Source organism: Amia ocellicauda, chromosome 7 (genome assembly GCF_036373705.1).
Source record: "Amia ocellicauda isolate fAmiCal2 chromosome 7, fAmiCal2.hap1, whole genome shotgun sequence".
Taxonomy (NCBI): Eukaryota; Metazoa; Chordata; class Actinopteri; order Amiiformes; family Amiidae; genus Amia; species Amia ocellicauda.
This window is the reverse complement of record NC_089856.1, coordinates 11,750,239-11,768,222: the sequence shown is the minus strand read 5'-3', so window position 1 is coordinate 11,768,222 and position 17,984 is coordinate 11,750,239. Positions and strand designations below refer to the sequence as shown.

General features: G+C 46.5%; 1 protein-coding gene across 1 annotated transcript in view; it reads left to right on the top strand.

Moving 5' to 3' along the window:
• Positions 1-15,334, top strand: part of gli1 (GLI family zinc finger 1) — a 53,960-nt gene extending 38,626 nt beyond the window's left edge. The window contains exons 2-13 of the mRNA XM_066708412.1: positions 1,601-1,706; positions 3,998-4,143; positions 4,531-4,632; positions 4,897-5,092; positions 5,318-5,483; positions 5,720-5,827; positions 5,941-6,081; positions 6,201-6,350; positions 6,471-6,635; positions 6,950-7,192; positions 9,614-9,896; positions 10,183-15,334. Coding sequence (XP_066564509.1) covers positions 1,636-1,706; positions 3,998-4,143; positions 4,531-4,632; positions 4,897-5,092; positions 5,318-5,483; positions 5,720-5,827; positions 5,941-6,081; positions 6,201-6,350; positions 6,471-6,635; positions 6,950-7,192; positions 9,614-9,896; positions 10,183-12,779 — 4,368 coding nt within the window. The 5' untranslated portion in view covers positions 1,601-1,635 and the 3' untranslated portion in view covers positions 12,780-15,334. The remainder of the gene's footprint in view (positions 1-1,600; positions 1,707-3,997; positions 4,144-4,530; positions 4,633-4,896; positions 5,093-5,317; positions 5,484-5,719; positions 5,828-5,940; positions 6,082-6,200; positions 6,351-6,470; positions 6,636-6,949; positions 7,193-9,613; positions 9,897-10,182) is intronic.
• Positions 15,335-17,984: the final 2,650 nt, after the last annotated feature.

Here is a 17,984-nt window from a genome sequence, read left to right as displayed (position 1 = left end):
ATTCTCCGACAGTCTCCCCCTGGGTTGTCACAGCTGGGCGCTGACATTGCAGGGCAGTAAAGAGAGACGCTCAGAGGCACGGATCCGTGTGGTAAATGCGGAGTAGCTACCCTGCAGTCACACTGACATCCCACTATTACAGCAGGTGTGCTTGTGAACTGGGGCTTAGGAATCCCTGTGGAGGTATTTATTGGGGGAAGACAGCTGAAGGACATTTTGTGCTCTCTCTCTCAGACTGGACACAGAAAGTTTAGTGCACACCCTGGTTAACACACATGGTTGTTTTGGTTTTCTTTTGTTTTTGAACAGTAGTGCTTTATTTTAAGTCAGGTCTGAAATGTAATATACCTGTGTTGGCATAATCTCACCATAGTTATAAAGTCTGCAAGTTCAAAAATGGCATCTTTTACATAAGTGCGGTTACCATCTGTCCACACAGTTGTAGTATAATATCAGAGTGCGTTTTAAAATAAAAATAAGAGTTTAGCTTTTTTTGAGAGGGGGGATAATGAAAAGCTATACTGTAGACTATTGCAATAAAAATACTGCAGTTGAAGGATTAGATACTGCGGTATTTTTCAGTAAAGGGTAAAGTTAAATCATGGTTTCAACATCACTCGCTATATTATGGCATTATAATTACTTCAATAAACAAGCTATATCCCACAGTCGATCCCCTTTAAAGTGTACTATACATCCTTTAGCAAAGTTACTTAGTGTAATAAGCAGTTAGGCCAGTATAAGTGCTCTGTGGCTTACAGGGGTAAATTACGCATACACAGTGCCGGGATCAGAAACCCCGCACGTCCGTACTTGTTATTCATGGTACTGCAATAAAACAATAACCGTTTCCTTAATGAGTTTGTGCAAGGAAGTCGTTCTTTTCCGTCCCTAATCCTGTGTTGTATAAAACATAGCGAAGCAACTTCTGGCCTTTTTTGTTTGTTTATTTTTAACATCCTCTTCATTAAAGCTGTCCGGTCTTCAGATGACACAGTGACTAGACTTGTTGTGCTTCCCTGCCTTACAACATTAAGGCGGTTTGTTTTGTGTCTTGTTTGTGTCTAATTTATTTTCATTATTACAAGCTAGCCAGATTCTCAGATTGTGCGCTGACGGGCTCTGTGGTTCAATGCTGCTGTGTGTCTTGTTCTTTATGGAGGGAAAACACAAAGCACACAGGCACCACCACTGCTACGCTTAAATTAACCTTGACTGAATTCAGTTTTGTATTATTTCATATAATACACATATCTATCACAAGTTACCATCTCATTATCACGGTGGCATAGCTTTGATTGCCAGTGTCTCTCAAACATGTAAACACAGCTGTTTATTAAGAATACATTATTTGATATAAAACCAGATAATTAGATAACATAACTAAGTGCTAGACAAAATCAAAACATCGACCATATCACAGTTTCATTTCTACTACTTACAAATCAAAATGTGATAGGCTACAAATTTGTTATTTGCAATTCGCCGGTTTTCTTTAGGTCTAACCTTTAGTCGTATGCCATAAGTGTATAGAAATGTATGTTTGTGCAATAAGTGATTCATATAGCTCCAAACTGATTGGCTGTATTTGGTCCTCCAGGGCTTGACAGCGGTATCCCAGGATTCCAAGCTCCAATGCCAGTCGACATGCAGCCTCACCAGGGCCTGTATCACTACGAGTCTGGCCCCAGTCAGCCAGCCAGGGGGTAAGTCCCAAGGCAGGACCTCTCTAACACCTCATTCGTACTGATTCCCCACTGGCCTGCGTGTCACCACCTCAATACACACAGCCTTGCTCACTCTCTGAACACTATAGTGAGGCCCTTTCATAGAAACCCTCTAACTGTGGGAGGCCCAGGATGATGCAGGCTTTAGCTCATCACAGACTCGGTTTGTGAGGGCATGTGTGGCCTCTTGTAATGGGCGTTTAACCTGTCACAACACAAGTCAATGGCTGGACCATGTTTCTACACTCACAGCAGCATGGCTACAAGTCTGAAGCCCTTCGCTATTGCTGTTTATAGTGACTAAATGACTGAGCTCCATGCAAGAACCCTTTAATTCATATTATGAGAGCATTGTAATCTTGTAATGTTAAATAAATCAGCAGGTTTCAATTCCCTTCTTGGGAACAAAAACAAATGTTTCATGTGAGAGGCTTAGGAAATCTGGCCCTGGCTCTCCTTTACAAAGACAGGTTCCTGCCTCACAGGGCTGAGGCCCCAGGCCCCATGACTAGCACTCTGAACTGCAGTCTCTCGGGTGCCCTGCTGACACATGTGCTGTGGGGCTCAGGTGTTATCGAGGTGTGATTTAATCAGGTAGTATACATTCAACTTTATGGTACCAAACAATCTTGATGTAGAAGTATTGCAACAGGAAACAGAGAAAAGTCAGAGAAAATCATCCTACACTGACAGAGTTTCTGACTAGTAGAGTCATGGATTGAACAAGAAAAAAATATTTAGAGACTCTACTAACATTTTACTGTAACAATTGTGACATAGGGGGCGGGAAACGCATCACAATATTTTAAGTGGCCAGCAGGGGTCTTGCATGATGCTCACTAACTGAGGGACGGCCTGCCTGTCACTACATTGTTGTGGCTTTGTGGAGATGGATAGCTTAGCCCCTCTCGCCCCTCCTCTCGGCCCTCCCCTCTCCCCCTCTCCCAATACCACCCAGGTTGAGAGCACCGTGTCAGCCCGCTTTATGACAGCTGCTAATTACGTCCTGGCTCAGCCCAGCCATGGACTGCCGTGCATGACTGCACCCTGACTCATGTTTCACCTAATCTGTGTGTAGCTCTCAGCCACTAGGAAGACAAGCAGGCAAAATCAGGCAGGAGAGAGAGAGAGAGTGAGTGTCTGCACAGAGCAGGGGAAACTGAGAGACCTGGTTTGGTCCCAAACATTCCAACACAAGACTGCTTCACATGGGAAACAGCAGATTTTTTTTTTTTTTTTTAATAGTCTGCCCAAAAACAAAGTTTTCTGCAGAAATGACATGGAATTAATTTATGGATAATGGATAAAGCAAAAGCTACATTTCTAAAAAGTTGTGTTTATAATTTGATTGCACCGGCTTTATCAGTGTTGGAAGTTGGAAGACAATTTAACGTATTCTCCAGAACTGAGTGTGAGAAATGAGAAAGACAAAGTATAGCAAATATAGTAATACATGTAATTTACATATCAAATCATATTGATCATAAAAATGTGTATAACATCTAAACGGGGTCTCACCCCCTTAGCATCCTAATGAAAGATATATTGATAATTACACACACTGTATATTTATGTGTGTACAGACAGTGTTTTCATCTTCACGTGATGAACAAAGTCAAGAACAGACTGACACTCCCTTTATAAGTGTGTTCAGCTCTGCACCAAGTGACCCCGACTAGCAGTTAGTTAAGGAGGCTAGAGCTACAACTCAATACGCTGAGTACAGGAAGACTTTCTTGAGAGAACTGTTAACTGGGACACACTTGGACATGTGGGCTGCTCTTCACCGGACTGAGGGAGAGACATGGCTCAGGAATGGTTAGGGGCATCAGGGATGACGAGACCAGTAGTGAGGAGGGCTGCCAACGGTGGTACACTGTAGCACAGTGCGTGAAACCGTAGGAGTTTGATGGATGTAGGAAGTGAGGTGGCAGTGGGGCCGTCCTTCCTTTCACACAAACTCATGAGCTCCATTCGTGAAAGGAGAAGTCTGAGAGGAGCTGCAGCTGTCTCCCTAACATCCTGGTTGCCTTAAATTACATGTCACATCAGTAGGGTCTCAGCCCCCTCTGGTGGCGACTATGGCACACTGTATGACTGAACCAAATCCTTTCAATGTCCTGATTTTTTTTTTTTTAAACCCAGCTGAAATTATTCATAATTAAGCATTTCTGCAAGTAAAATGCAAAAAGAAAAAACTAAACAGAGTAATAGTCTGAATTCACTGAACTGAGCCACTCCCTGGGTCCTCCTCCCTCGTCTCCTCACAGCAGCCAGCCTGCAGATGGTAGGACAATGTACAACCCCATGCCCCCTGCTATGACTCCGGGCACCTGCATGGACCCCTACCTGCGGCCGCCCCATGGACACCCCTCGTCGAGCATGATGGGACATCGCGGCCTGCCTCCCGCCGAGGGTGAGTAATTGTACACCCCAGTGAGGGCGAGAGAGAGAAAAACACCCAGGTAACCGAACAGGGGAAACAGTGCCAGGGAAGAGGGTTCACAGAGATCAAAGCAAAAAAAACACCTGAACATAGAGGTGATGAGAGAATAGTATTGATCCCAGCATTGACAACTGGGACAGGTACACAAGAAAAGTCTTTCTTTTCACTCCTAGAATTGCTCGACGGGACCCTTAACAGGTGGCCCTCCCCTTTGTGAAGCGGCACCTCCATTACTGTCTGGAAATGTCTGATTAGTTGAAACTCAGATGCACAAAACTGTGCCCATTTCTCCCATCTGAGAACCATCTCCCTTTCAGTACGCTGTGGCACTCCTTCCAACTCTTTTGTGTCCCGTAGGGGGTAATGGAGGTCCATACTGCAATCAGAACAACCTGATGGCCACTCACCATGGCTTTGGGATGAACCCAACTGGCAATGAACACATGGGCTCTATGGATGGTAAGAGGCATCAAAATCTGCCATCCAGTCACTCGTCACACAGACACACCCACCACAGTTCCTCCCCTGTCTGCCTTCTCCCTGCCCCCCTTGTCCTTCAAATGCTCATTCTCTGACACTCCCCTTCTTGCTTGTTCCATGTGCGTCTCCCACTGTCCCTGCGCAGTGTGAGTATTGACTGTTCCTCCATGTCGCCTTTCCCAAGTTCCCAAGTGCACCCTTCGGCTCTCTAAATCCATGTCTGTCTGTTTGTCTGTCCATCAGGCTCTCGGTTCTCCACTCCGCGGTCCATGCTGAAGCTCAGTAAGAAGCGCGCTTTGTCCATCTCTCCCCTCTCGGACGCCAGTATGGACCTGCAGACCATGATCCGCACCTCGCCCAACTCCCTGGTGGCCTTCATCAACTCCCGCTGTGGCACAGCCAACGGCTCCTACGGGCATCTGTCAGTGGGTGCTATGAGGTCAGAGACACACTTAATCGAAGACACAGACATCCTACAGACCCAATCAAAACCTCTAACCTTCACACAAATTACAAGTGACAAACCTGTCCTTGATAGTGTTTGCAGTTAGCAAACAGCTGCTTCTTATGGTGAATTAAATCTTGATTTGGTAAAGTGTTGTAATTTGCTGTATGTCTCTCTCTCTCTCTCTGGCTGACTGTGTGTGCTGGGTTACTGCTCCAGCCCATCGATGGGCTACTCCAACTCAATGAACCACCAAGCCAAACCTCAGAGTTCGATGTTCAGCCCCGGGCCCCCCCTCGGTCACCCTCCTGGGTCCTGCCACCCGCCCCCCCCACGCCTGCTGCCCCACAACCCTCGGCTACATGGCCCTCCGAAGCACTGCCACGTGAGTAGCACTGCCCACTCCAGCCGTTACCGGACAGAGTTTTTATAAGCCATCTGCAAATTCTTTACATATTTTGTTCAATTATGAAGTCAGTTTCGTTCTCATTCAATTATATAATTATACAAGCGTGTGCGTATACAAGCGAGTCAATGAATTATATTGAGGGTCGTTTTCAGTGCAGCGCTGGTAGCTGGTAGTTCTGCGGGAGTCAGACGTATGTGTTGTGTGTTTCGCAGTTGAAGACAGAGCCAGTGATGGGCGGTTCTCTGGAGAGCCTGAGTGTGAAGGGCCTGGAGGACAGATCGGAGGGGGACGTGCCCAGCCCCTCTTCCACAGGGACACAGGTAGAGCCGCCCCCCGGTTCACGTGTGAGTGTTGCAGACACATACATAGTGCGTGTGCACGCGTGTGTGTGGCTGAAGCATGTCATGATGTCCATGTGTCCTGTGCCCTGCAGGACCCTCTGATGGGGATGCTGGATGGACGGGAGGACCTAGACAAGGAGGATGGGAAGCCAGAGCCTGAGGCCATTTACGAGACCAACTGCCATTGGGAGGCCTGCAGCAAAGAGTTTGACACACAGGAGCAACTTGTACACGTGAGCAGGGGGCCGGGGCCACAAACACTGGGGAGATTTATTTGTATTGTTTTAGCACCTCACGATGTTTAAGTTTGTATTCAGCTCATTACATGCATGTTTTGTGTCCCCCTCTGCAGCACATCAACAATGAGCACATCCATGGGGAGAAGAAGGAATTTGTGTGCCACTGGCAGGACTGTTCACGGGAGCAGCGCCCCTTCAAGGCACAGTACATGCTGGTTGTGCACATGAGACGACATACCGGTGAAAAACCACACAAATGCACTGTGAGTGACAGCACTGGGGCAAAGGGGGGGTGGAGTCCGTACAGCCATTGTTCAAAGCCTGTGTTGTGTGTCTGGTCCACCGAGGGCTACAGTAAGTTGTGGTGTATGTGTGTGTTGCAGTTTGAAGGCTGTAACAAGGCGTACTCTCGCCTGGAGAACCTGAAGACACACTTGCGGTCCCACACTGGGGAGAAGCCGTACGTGTGTGAACATGAGGGCTGCAACAAGGCCTTCTCCAATGCCTCGGACCGGGCCAAGCACCAGAACAGGACCCACTCCAATGAGGTACCCACCGCACCACTCACAACTCTGAGACCACCATCAGAAGGCATTACATTGCAGTTTAGCCACTCTGTCAGCCATTCCGTATAAAGAGTTTTATAGTATTCTAGACATAAAATCGTACTGGGTTGTGTGATTTAGTCAAGATTGCCAAGATTATAGATTATTATTCTGACCCAAAATGACGCATTGCACATCTTAGATCTCACTGTCCTGCTACTTGTATGATTGTACTTCTATGCAAATTTAAGGAAGCTAAAGGAAAACATAAAAAGCATGGTACCAGCAGTGCTCTTGAAGATTGCTTTCCTGCACAGAAACCCTACGTGTGCAAGATCCCCGGCTGCACCAAGCGCTACACTGACCCCAGCTCGCTCCGGAAACACGTCAAGACCGTCCACGGCCCCGAGGCGCACATCACCAAGAAACACCGCGGGGACACAGGCCCCCGGCCCCCGGGAACCAGCCTGCCCCCTTCAGGACTGGGCCAGGAACTGCACCTGGAGAAGGAGGAGAGCCGCAGGGAGGACTGCAAACTGCTCGTACCGGACACCTCACTGGTGAGTCTCGGCTCTGGGGCCTTTCTGTTAGGGCATGGAAACTAACCTACAGTCCATTGCTACAGTAACACCCATGGGAATGACAGACTTAAAGCATTCCTACAGGTTGGACAGTGTTTGACATTGTTTATTTGACACTTTAAGGCAGAGCAACTGAAGCTCATTCAAGTGGACTGCCTGTGAACCACACAATAAACACTAACTTCACAAAAACAAAAAACACACGCTTTCATTCCAATGTTTTAATGTGATGGATGACATTTTAAAGGGGATCTGCACCCCAACATGTTTGATATAAATTCTGTTAGCTGTATATATTGCTATAAATATAAATATATAAACACATAGGCGGCTGCCATTTTCTCTCTAGCTGACAGTCAGTGACGTCATTGCAGCCGCACAGTGCGGAGAGGCTGTGTGTCTGCCTGACACTGACAGCTGCTGGGGTAGGCAGTCACTGTCTGTGTACAAACATGCCACACTGTGTGGCTTTTGGCTGTACACGACACAGTGAACACCATAAAAAAGCCAAAGATCACTATCAAGATGACGAGGAGGAAGTAAAATTATTCCCCTTCCCAAAAGATCACCAATTTGCCCGTCAGTGGGCTGTAAATATGGGACCTGACGTCAGACCGATCAAATCATTTCTTGATCGCATTCAGTCAGATAAAAGGTCCAACAAATTCAGCTTGTGTAGCAGGCACTTCACCTTGTTATGTATCAATTGATTGATTCACGAGACATAAAATTGCAAAGGCTGTGCAGTCTGTAAAATATGTTATTGTTTATTCCTTGCCAGACACCCTAGTTATCCATTGTGACTTACAGGATAGTTGAGCAAAACAAAAGTGCTAAAAACAGTACAAAATTATAAATCGGTCACAATACACAGTTTCAAATTACAGAAGTGCAGATAAAATATACAGTTGATTATTTAAATCTTTGGGAAGGGGTATCTGTGTTTTGGGAGATTGTGTGTGTGAGCGGAGTGTGTGTGAGCCAGCCAGAAGCTCCATCTGTCAGCATCAGTGACCGCGTTACCATAGACGAGAGACAGAGACAGAGACACAGACAGACAGATTTATACCTGATGGTAGTCTGAAGGCAATGTGGGCCGCCACTACGTCACATTTGTATCATAGCCTCATTTTGAAATCCAAAATGGCGCTGCTCATATGGAGAAAAAGTTAGCCGAAACGCATGCAAAGTTGTCAATTTCTTTAAAATGGAGCATATCCTGTGTCAGATGACTAGTGGTATGTAATTATAATATATATAGCTAACAGAATTTAAATTTAAAAAAATCCCCTTTACATGTTTTAAAAAATCAGGTAGCTTTTAGGGACTGAACCACCAGCAACATGAAACTGAAGCCTTCTCCTCTAAAAAATCCAAACCCTAACCAACACCACAAGCTAGGCCTGTAAAAGCCTCCACCTGATCCAGTTCAGTCAGTAGAAAAGCAACCCTAATGTTATTGCCTAGGTTGACTGGCAACTCTATGGCAATTAATAAGCATAAAAAGAAAATAGTGTTCAGTCTAAGTGGAGACTTCATATTATAACCATTGTATTGCGCCAACAAAATACCTCACCTATTATTAGCCATAACAACAGTCAGGACCTCAATCTTAGCACAACATCAAACCCAATCAACAACTAAATGTTTGTCTGCTACCACAGTAGAATCGCAGCCCTTACCCGAGCTGAGCCTAACCCAAAATGTAACCTTAGTTTTATCCCTAAACTTTTAAGGCTAAATGAGTCAAACTGTCACTCTAAAAGCAAAGTAAATGTGAACGTAAGCAAAAGATTATTCCTACTTTCACCTGTTTTCCCATTGAAGCCTCACAATGCTGCTGTTCTCTTCTCCCAATACGTGACAGAACCAGCAACGGCTGTTCTGCCAGTAATTGTGTGAGACTATGAACACCTGCAGGTTGGAGCCAACTCAAAAAACATGTTTACCCTTATTGATGGACCTAATCAAGGTTCCCCGCAGCACCAAGTAGAAGTTATTAGACGAATACTACAAACATTGTTCAAAGGTTACAGGATGTGAAGGATAGATTGAAGCCAGATTTATTTAGTAAAGGATGTTTTCATCAAACATTTCATGGAAAAGTTTAATGTTTGGTTGCCGAGTTTGACATATTACGGTTTCATGTGTTAATGACAAACTGTGTACACAGTGGCCTAGCTACACAAATATCTTGACTATCATTTCATATCATATTAAAATATCAGAAATATTTCATTTCCTAGTATTTATCAATACATTTACTTTTTTCCCTAAGTACTAGAGATGTGTCATTATATTTTTAATCACACCAATATGCTTGCACAGAAGATTTGTACAGTGTTACCTACTGTTCCCAAATGACAGCGCCCTGCCATCTGGCTTTCTGTGTCTCTCCAGAAATCCCAGCCCAGCCCGGGAGGCCAGTCCTCCTGCAGCAGTGAGAGGTCACCACTAGGGAGCGCCAACAACAACGACAGCGGAGTGGAGATGAACGCTAATGCAGGAGGCAGCCTAGAGGACTTGACTGTGCTGGAGGAGGGCGTGGCCAGCGACAGCGTGGGCACAGCGGGCATGTCTGCCCAGGCCCTCAAGAGGCTGGAGAACCTCAAGATCGACAAGCTGAAACAGATTCGCCGGCCCACGCCCCCCAACCGCAACGCCAAGCTACCGGCCCTGGCTGGTGAGAGCGGCCTCACGGCACCGCCCGACACACACTCCTCAGAGAGCCGCTTCTGGTCTTTCCATTATCATTAAAGGATACGGTCAAAACTGCCTCCCCAGTTCATTTAAAAAGCACGCAGAACTGTTAGATCTTAAAATACATTCCAAAATATGAAAATGTCATGTGACCTGAAGGGCTGGACTACACAAACCACCTAGATAAATACTGGTCACCCCCCTTCTGCTTCACTTCTATTTTCTGTCATGTTTCTACGGTCCTGACGAGGTTCTTGTGTTGTGTCTAGGTAACCAAGGGGAGATGCTGTCCCTGTGCGGGCCGTCGCCCATGCTGTCGAACCGTCGCGTGATGGAGCTGTCCAACACAGACCTGGGGGCCCCAGGGCCGCACAACGAGCGCCGCAACAGTGGGACCAGCAGCGTGAGCTCCGCCTACACTGTCAGCCGCCGCTCCTCCCTCGTCTCGCCCTACCTCTCCAGCCGCCGCTCCAGTGATGTGTCCCTGATCGGAGGACATCCCCAGAACATCCTGGGCAAGGACACTGGGGACCCCAACTCCCCTGAATCCAGCCGGAGATCAGGGGTGTGCAGGGGAGGGACAGGGGGGCTGCCAGGCCTCCCAAACCTGACCCCTGCACAGCAATACAGTTTAAAGGCCAAATATGCAGCAGCCACAGGTGGGCCTCCCCCAACACCTCTACCCAACATGGAGCCCCCCGGGCCCAACCCTAGAATGGGGTTCATGAGCGAGTTCCACGGCCAGCCGCTGCCCCCATTCTTACAGCAAGGGGTCAACCGCAGGAACAGCGCCAATGACTACAGCAGTTACGGGACAGGCATCATCCACCCGCACCAGGCACCAGGCAACGTGGCGCGGAGGGCCAGTGACCCAGTGAGGTCTGGGGCCGATCAGCAAGCTGTGCCCAAAGTCCAGCGCTTCAGCAGCCTGAACAACGTCAACATGCCCATGATGGGCCGGAGGAACGCCACCACTGGCACCCTGCAGCATTTCGGAGGGTCTGAAGCCAACATTTCCCGCCATGTGTACTCGCCTCGTCCCCCGAGCATCTCTGAGAACGTCATGTTGGAGGCCATGGCAACAATGGAGCCCTCGTCTGCCAACAACCAGCCAAGGGATCCGAACATTATGATGAATCCCGGTGAAGGCATGGGATACATGGGTTACCCCCAGGGATCTAGCCAGCTGTCCCCTGGTCACGAGAACCTAAACTGCAACGAGCGTGGCTACCCGGCCGTGGGAATGCAAGGGCTGTTTCACAGCCAGCGCAGGGATATGGGAAGCGCACAGGTGGACGTCATCCATCAGGGGGGGATGAGCACCATGATGCAGCAGGCGGAGTATGGGTTGAACACCTGCCAGTTGAGCCCCTCTGGCCCTCAGTACACAAACATGGGACCAATTAATGCTAACGAGAGCCTATCAGGACAGTGGGGTGAGCAAAACCCAAGCGTCGTGACCCAACACCAGAACCCACACGGGCTGCAGCCGGCCATGGTGGCGGGCGCTGGGCAATATCAGGACCACAGGTCTGCAATCCAGCACCCACCGCAGAACCACAGTGGTCTAACCGTGTCTAATGCTGGCCACAGCCAGCAGGCCATGTTTAACAACAACACGCAGAAAGTCCCGCCTCAGCAGGCTATCAAGCCTGAGCAGCAGTTCCACCAGTCCCTCCAGTCCTCGAATGCCTGCCAGAACATGAAGCAGCAGCCCATGCCTGCTCCACAGGGCTATGGGCCGCCAGGGCAGATGATGATGATGAGGCCGGGAGCCGCAAGCTGTGAGTTCCAAGGGCAGCTGGATAACCAGCAGCCAGTGGCCTTCCCCAGCACAGGTATGGGCTCCTCTGGGATGGTGTGTGGGTCACCCCTCCGGGACGGGCGGCGCTCCCAGACCCCCATGATGCAGGTGAAGGAGATGATGGTGAGGAATTACGTGCAGTCGCAACAGGCACTTATGTGGGAGCAGCAGCAACACCAGCAAGAGCGGAGTGAGATGGGCATGCCTCTACCTCCCCCGCAACCCCCACTGGTGGACGGCATGGAGATGGGAGGCTCAGTCCAGATGATGCAGCACAGCCCCCAGCAGCAGCATGCTTACAGCAGCAGCAACTACATGGGCTACCAGAACCAGAACCTCATGAGTCCGTCACACAACGGGGGAGCAAGCTCCATTCAGTCCAAAGACCTACTGAGCCCCAACAGCCAGTGCTACAGCCAGGACCTCGTGCCCAGACCCCCACAGGGGCGCAAACCTATAAGTCGACAGAACAGCCAGACCCATCAGCCCGGGTACCTGGGCAGCCCTCCTCACCTCAGCCCTGGACATGAGACCTCCACCAGCCCCAGGAGGAATATCCGACTGCCTCCCGTGCCACCGCATCCTGAGCTAACCCCGGGCCCCCCTCCGGGCAGCAACAACAACACCATCTCCAACACTATGTATTACTCTGCGCAGATCCAGATGCATCCAGATATGGGGAAACAGCTGAGCAGGCAGGACTCCCAGCAAGGGATCTGCATGAGCCAGCCGCACTTGGGCCAAATGGATCAAAATAAGTCTGCGTCTTTAGCATACCCTGAACCTGTCCAGATGTCCAATGCTCTAGACAACCTGGACCTGGAGAATGCGCAGATAGACTTTGCTGCCATTATTGATGACTCGGACCCATCCTCTTCCATGATGCCGGGGTCCTTCAGTCCGCACCCTCTCCAGGGCTCCTCCCAGACATCCTCTCGCCTCACCACCCCACGCAACTCCCTCACACTGCAGTCCAGCCTATCCAACATGGCTGTGGGCGACATGACTTCCATCCTGACCTCTCTGGCTGGGGAGAACAAATATCTCAACACCCTGTCGTAGAAAAAAGGCAGACCTCGAATCTGAGAAACGTACGTGCACAAACACATTCCCCTCCCTGCATTAAATACACTGTCTCAGAAGCCAAAGAATAGGTGCCATTTGGACACTCTCTCACACGGCTTCAAAGAGGAACTGATTTTTGTCAAGACTACTAAGTTGTTGCTTGACGGTTGGTAGACCTTGACGCCTGGTTTGGTCTCAAGGTGATGCAACCAAATCCTGCCAAATCATGGCAGATAAAAGAGACAGGAATGCAGGAGGGGCTACAAAGTTTACATTTTGTGTAAATAGATATGCTGTGTATATGTAGAAGCTACCAGTGCAGACATTGACGAGCACAACTTCCGTTCTACACAATCTGTTTTTTTATCATCATTATAAAAGAAAAACATTTCAGAAGGTAAGGACTCCTAATAAGAATTCACTTTTGAAACTGTTGGGTAAATATTTGAATGGGCTGTCATTGAGAAGAGTCACAGCAATGGCAAACAGACAAAAATCAGCTTCTAATATTGTCCCATGGGAATATCCCAGAGCATCATTTATAGCACTAGGACACGTCCAAACGGAGTTGGAGAAAATAAAGCTTTGGGATCCACACCAACATCTCGGCTAAATCCACAGGTGTGATGGGATGAAGCAAATCCTCTACGCCAGTATATTTTCCGTGACAGCTCTTCAGTGCAGGAACATAACTGCCGGACTCACAAAGAAAGCATGCATAGAAAGCTGCATATTTCAAGAGTAAGTGCCTTTGACTTCCATTGATGCATCCAGCAATTTGTGGTCTACCTCCATCTGTGCCTACATGACAGACAATCCTGGACAATACAATGTCAGGTGCTCCAGCTATGAGAGGGAGAGGAGTGGTGCACACAGAGACTGTAACCCAATAACAGCATGTCACATGGTGGACACACATCGTGTGCAGTGACTCGGTTACATTTCAGCTGCTTTGTAACATTCATTGGACAAAAACAGTATTGATTAAAAAACAAAGTGAAATTTCCTAAAAGAAACACTGTTCAAGGTGATTGCCCCCAAGACTGAGGTCTGAAGAAGTACTATGTACAAAGCACCGTGTTTGGCTGTAAATATAGACCAGGCCTCGAATTCCCCTTCTGAAGAGAGAAAGACAGCCTCAGCATTTCAGATGGATTCTCCTGAAATTTCATAACTGTGTCATGTTTGTACTTTGCATGTTTCATGTTTTAAAGTGACAGCAGGAAACTTTACCCAAGGCCATTTCTGCCGAGTGTTCATTTCTTCCCCGCAACAAATCACAGTGGCAGTTGTCTGCCCCAACCCCTTTGCCTTAAACCACTGCACAGTGAGTCTGCTGATTGGCCCATTCGACATCATGTGACGCATCAGACAGACTCTCTTCTTTAGGCATTCAGTTGTGGAAGCATGGAAGAAAACAAATATATTTCTTTAGCAGTATTCACAGCATTTACCACTGTGCTATTTGTTTGTTTGTTTTGCTTGTACTATAAACAGACACAATAAGGGCTTGATTAAAAAAACGTATCCTAATTACCTCGAGTTTAAATACACACATCCTGCAATTGCTTTACAAAAGCTAATGCTAGAAGCACAGCTAGTGTACTCAGAACTGCGTCCTGTCTTTCAGAAGGCTTCACGGACCATTCATCCATCTCTTGCTGACAGTTGATTTCTAATTGTAATCTTCTAGAGCAGTTTTTTTTTTTTTTTTATGTACTGTAACAACACAACCAGCCTTCCCCCTTACCTACCACTGTGCCACTTTACAATCACAAAGACTCAAGTAACACAAATGAAATACAAACACACACATACCGTGCCTTAGAAACAACACTGTGCTTCAGCATGTGGTGTTTTGCGAGATGTAGCCTTTTCACATGGGCCACATCTCTCAAACTGCCATGGATTGTTGAAAGTCATTAAAAAAAAAAACTTTTCTGTTCATAAGAATAAGACAGGGTGCCAGTCATGTCCTCACTGCCTCAGGATGAATTGATCCAGGGTACCAACTAACGAAGTCTTAGCTAGGACTAGTGTTACCGGTGTAGGGTTGAAGGAACCTGAGTGACACTGCAATCCCAGCAGGACGCATATTATATTCATTTAAAGTCCACTGGAAGATGTCTTCCAGCCCGAATCCTCAATGTCTTATTTAGCAAACGCTACATTCTGTATTTTGGGAACCAAAGATGATTTTGATTGAAAAATAAATAAAATGCACATAAAAGTATATAGATTTTTAAAAAGACTACAACCCATAACTGCTCAGTTTTTTTATATAAAGATGTTACATAGAATGTAATGACTTTCATATAGAGAAAGGTCACTTTTTAAATGTCCTGTAATGTTGTGATGTATGCATTTTTACAGTGTCTTACCTTTCACAGTTCAACTGAACTTTTTGCTGGCAAAAGAACATTTAATAATGTTAGCATTTACTGCATCCATACAGGAACTCAAGTGATATATTTTTGTGAACATTTTTGTCATGTTTTTATACATATGTATTATATTTTACTGGTTTATAAATAAATAGATGGTCAACTTGTGATGAACAGACCATTCACTGTGTGCTTAAAAAGTCACAACACACTACAAAGTCCCCAGAACCAAGCAGCAATACTGATACAGCTGGGATCAGATTCGGGCAGAGTGCTATAGTGCGGTTTCAAAATCCTTTCCCAAGGCTTAATTTATTAATCAGCTAATCAGTATAAACTGATTCAGCTGAGCACTCACAGAGAGTGAAGGAAGCCAATACGAAACATCTGCAACACTGATGGGAAGCCGTGTGTGAGTAGGTGGTGGAGGGGTTAAGGTTTATTATTAACTTGTGGTAGTGAATTGGAAAGGGTGGGGGGGTTCTGTTCAGACCTCTCAACCTCAGCTTATGCCACATGTTAAAGCCGTGCAGAATAACCCAAACAATCATGCTCACAAGGAACTCAGTGCTGTTATTGTACTGCAGACAATGCAATACAAAGAGGGAGAGACTTTAATTAGTACTGGCTGAGAGAATGGAAAGTCAGAAACCCATCTTTATGCCGAGGAATAATTCAGTCTTAATTATAACTAAAGAGTCGGTGCCAAACCTGTGTGCGTCCTTTAATTCCTCCGACATCTGCAGCCAAAGCCCCATTCTAGCCTCCCCTGGGATTCGGGGAAAAAAAAAAAAGGTCCTGGCAGTGTGGTAGGATCACGGGTTTCATCATAGAGACAGGAAAAGGAAGAGAAAAAAACACCACCACATTCTTTGATTGATCTATATAGAAAGAAACTGGTACCATTTTTCAGTTTATTCCTCCCCGTAGTCATAAGAGAAGCAGAGTGGGAGGCTTCATCTTCCTCATCAACATATTATTTTCTCTCTTATCTAGAAACAATAAATATGCAGAAGTGGCGACACAATCCCAGTTAATGACTGTGTGTCAGAATAAATATTGAAAAATCCCCTTTCACACCCCCGTGTTTGATTTATAGAAACACATGAGATCTGACACAAGGTTTTGCAGGGGAAAGGAGTAAAACAAACCCACAATCTGTCAACACTGATACTGGGAAGCAAGAAAACTAGATTTCCATTTATTTCCTGTAGCAGTGTATCAAATATGCTGGAAAAAGACAGCTTTCAATATTTGTGTTGCATTTCTACAATATCCACTAGGGGGACCCAGTGAGCTGTAAAACTATTTAATCGCACGAATTAGGAAGTTGTCAGTCTTCAAGCAGTTTTTACTGAATGTATGTATTCAGTTGCTCTGATGGGTTTTAAACATGTATGGAGCTCAGTGAATTAGTCCATTCAGTCTTGTACAAAGCAAAAATAATAAAGAATATTTAGCTGTACCACATCTTAAAGACTATCAACCATGGAGAGTTGGCAACTTTAAACTCATTCATTGTTGACCTGTGGTCGAAGAACCTTAGGATGTCTGCTTCGACTTTCACTCCTGCAGATTGACGTGTGAAGTGACATTATATTTCTTATCAGGCCAGGGTGACTTACAATTGTTACATATATCACATTCTTTGTACCGACAATTACCCATTTACACAGCTGGGTAGTGTAGGTACAGTACCTTGGTCAAGGGTACAACAGCAGTGTCCCCCACTTGGGATTGAACCCACAACCCTCCACTCAGGAGTCCAAAGCCCTGACCAATACTCCTGCTGCTAGGATACATCACAGTCTGATGGGAAGATTATAGTCAGCGTCTCTGCAGCCCCTATTTTCCTCTATTTTCTCTATTTTCATAAACAGCAGAGAGCCAACCCTGCGCAGAGCAAAGCATGTCTGCGTGAGCGATGGAAACACGGTTATTGTTGCACAGTGGGTGGAACGAAGACGGTCAAGAGCTGATTCACTGACCACAGACCTCTCCCCCCCAACCCCACCGCCTCTTCCTGCATCACTAACTCACCAGTGACAGGACCTGGCTGACCTTGTTTGGGAATTCAGAAACTTCCCAGCATCTGTTGTATTACTGTTGAGATTCGCTGGCGTCCAAAGAGGTGTAATCATCTCCACTATGGTTCAAACTGATCCCACAGAGATTTTTTTTGTAAAAATCACACCAGCCTGTCATACACCCTCACCTCCTTTGCAGGTTATTTAATTTTACGCTGGCAATAATTCAGACCTCCTACACTATTAGTAAGACTGTTTGGTTTTTTTTAATTTTGAAGTTCCTCTTTAGCTAGAGAAATAAGTTAAAAGTAGTACATATATCGAGATCACAACATCACTAAGACCAAGACATGAGTGATACATTTGGAGTATTATCAGCTACATGGAATTCACACCCTGAAGTAAGTGACCACAATCACTCTTCCAGACGTTCTCTCTCCAGCAGACAAATGGTGATAAGCATTTACCAGTATCAGGACCTTCACTGTTGGAATTAATAAACTAACATGGAAGAAAAATGTCCCTGTGTTTTAAAAACTACCATCCAATTAATTTCACAAATGATGCCGGGAGTGTGGCAACATCCTCTCCCTGAGCACACAGCCCCACCGAAGACCTAATCGCTTATTTCCTGGCACCCTGAGCTTAATTCATTCAAAGCCAGGCATTGTGGCAACCCATTTAATGGAGATAGGGGCATTTTGTGTTGGCAGAGTGGCCGCAATGAGCCAGTTTGGGACCCATTACACCATTTTACAACAATAATAATGTGTGATTATTTTCTGCTACTG